The sequence below is a fragment of the Felis catus genome, chromosome X (assembly GCF_018350175.1).
Source record: "Felis catus isolate Fca126 chromosome X, F.catus_Fca126_mat1.0, whole genome shotgun sequence".
Classification (NCBI taxonomy): Eukaryota; Metazoa; Chordata; class Mammalia; order Carnivora; family Felidae; genus Felis; species Felis catus.
The window spans coordinates 32508423-32510015 of record NC_058386.1 but is presented as its reverse complement, the minus strand read 5'-3'; the positions used below and the strand labels follow the sequence as shown (position 1 = coordinate 32510015).

The 1593-nt window shown below is 53.4% G+C and overlaps 1 protein-coding gene across 1 annotated transcript; it reads left to right on the top strand.

The window, feature by feature from the left end:
• Positions 1 to 315: 315 nt before the first annotated feature.
• Positions 316 to 1196, top strand: LOC109497222 (ferritin heavy chain-like). Its single transcript, XM_045050697.1, has one exon. The coding sequence runs from the start codon at positions 500 to 502 to the stop codon at positions 1046 to 1048; it is 549 nt and encodes a 182-aa protein (XP_044906632.1). The 5' UTR covers positions 316 to 499; the 3' UTR covers positions 1049 to 1196.
• Positions 1197 to 1593: the final 397 nt, after the last annotated feature.

Here is a 1593-nt window from a genome sequence, read left to right as displayed (position 1 = left end):
AAACATTCAAATTCATATTCTCAAAATTATTTTAAGGGAAGAAAATTACTTCATAAAATAAAAAAAGGCTGCTATAGAAGACAACAATTTGAGAATAAAATAAAGTTCTTGCAAACTAGAAAAATTAATGCAAAATTAAAAACTCATTAGAAGCCAGGTGCTCAGCCATTTCCCTGTCTTACCCAGGCTCTGATAGAACCTGAACACAGCACTCGTGACCCGCCCCCTTCTTCCATCCTTCACTTCTTTGTCCCCCACCCCCACATAACGGATCTTTCCTCCCCACCCCGCCCCCACCACTTCCCCGTAACGGATTCCACCTATTGGCCCTATCGCAGAGCCGTTGCCTGGCACTGAGCCTACCTTCCTCCCGCCTCTCTCTTCACTCTCGCCGGACAGTCTCTGAGGACACCGCCACCTGTGGCCCTGCTGCTGCCCAATCCGGAGTCCTCGCTTCTGAGCCGCCTTCGCCCTCGTCTTGGTGCCAGCGCCGCCAGCCATGGCCACCGCGCCGTCCTCTCAAGTGCGCCAGAACTACCACCCGCAGTGCGAGGCCGCCATCAACTGCCAGATCAACCTGGAGCTCTACGCCTCCTACACGTACCTGTCCATGGCTTTCTATTTCGACCGCGCCGACGTGGCCCTGGAGAATTTCTCCAAGTTCTTCCTGCGCCGGTCCCACGAGGAGAGCCAGCATGCCGAGAAGCTGATGCAGCTGCAGAACCTGCGTGGGGGCCGCATCCGCCTGCGCGACATCATGAAGCCTGACCGCGACAACTGGGAAAACGGCCTCAACGCCATGGAGTGCGCCTTTCACCTGGAGAAGAGCCTGAACCAGAGCCTGCTCGACCTGCACCAGCTGGCCACCGACAAGAACGACGCCCATCTGTGCAGCTTCCTGGAGACCAACTACCTGCCCGAGCAAGTGAAGGTCATCAAAGAGCTGGGGGGCTACATCACCAGCCTGCGCAACATAGAGACCCTGGAAGATGGCTTGGCAGAGTACCTCTTTGACAAGCTCACCCTGGGCAACAGCGACAAGAACTGAGTTGGGACTGCCTTCCCATAGCCACAGGGTGCATGGTAACTTCCCCTGGTCACCATGCCGAGCATGCATTTTGCAGTATTGCACTTGCAAAACGTTCCAGTTTTTTTCTTCCAGTTTTGCCATAAATAAATGAAGTTATTTGGTTTCAGTAAAGTTATTTGGTTCCTAAATAAAGGTCTTGTTGATTCGTGTGCAAATCTCACACCTTTTAAGTTTTAAAACAGGTATTCAGGAGACTCTCCACCCACCCAACCCCATCAGTATGCAGCTCAGGATCTTTGAAGAAGGAGGGAGAAAGTATTCCATGGAACCCTGGAAAACACAAATCAATCTTCTCTCTATAAACAGTGTGGGATTGGTGGTGTGTGGTGGGGGGGGGTGGGATGGGGTGGAAGGGTGAAGTGGGGGGTGGGATTGGATGGGGTGGGATGGGGTGAAGTAGGGAGTGGAGTGGGATGGGGTGGATGGGTGAGGTGGGGGGTGGGATCAGATGGGGTGAGATGGGGTGAGGTACGGGGTGGGGTGAGGTGGGAGTGGGATTGGAT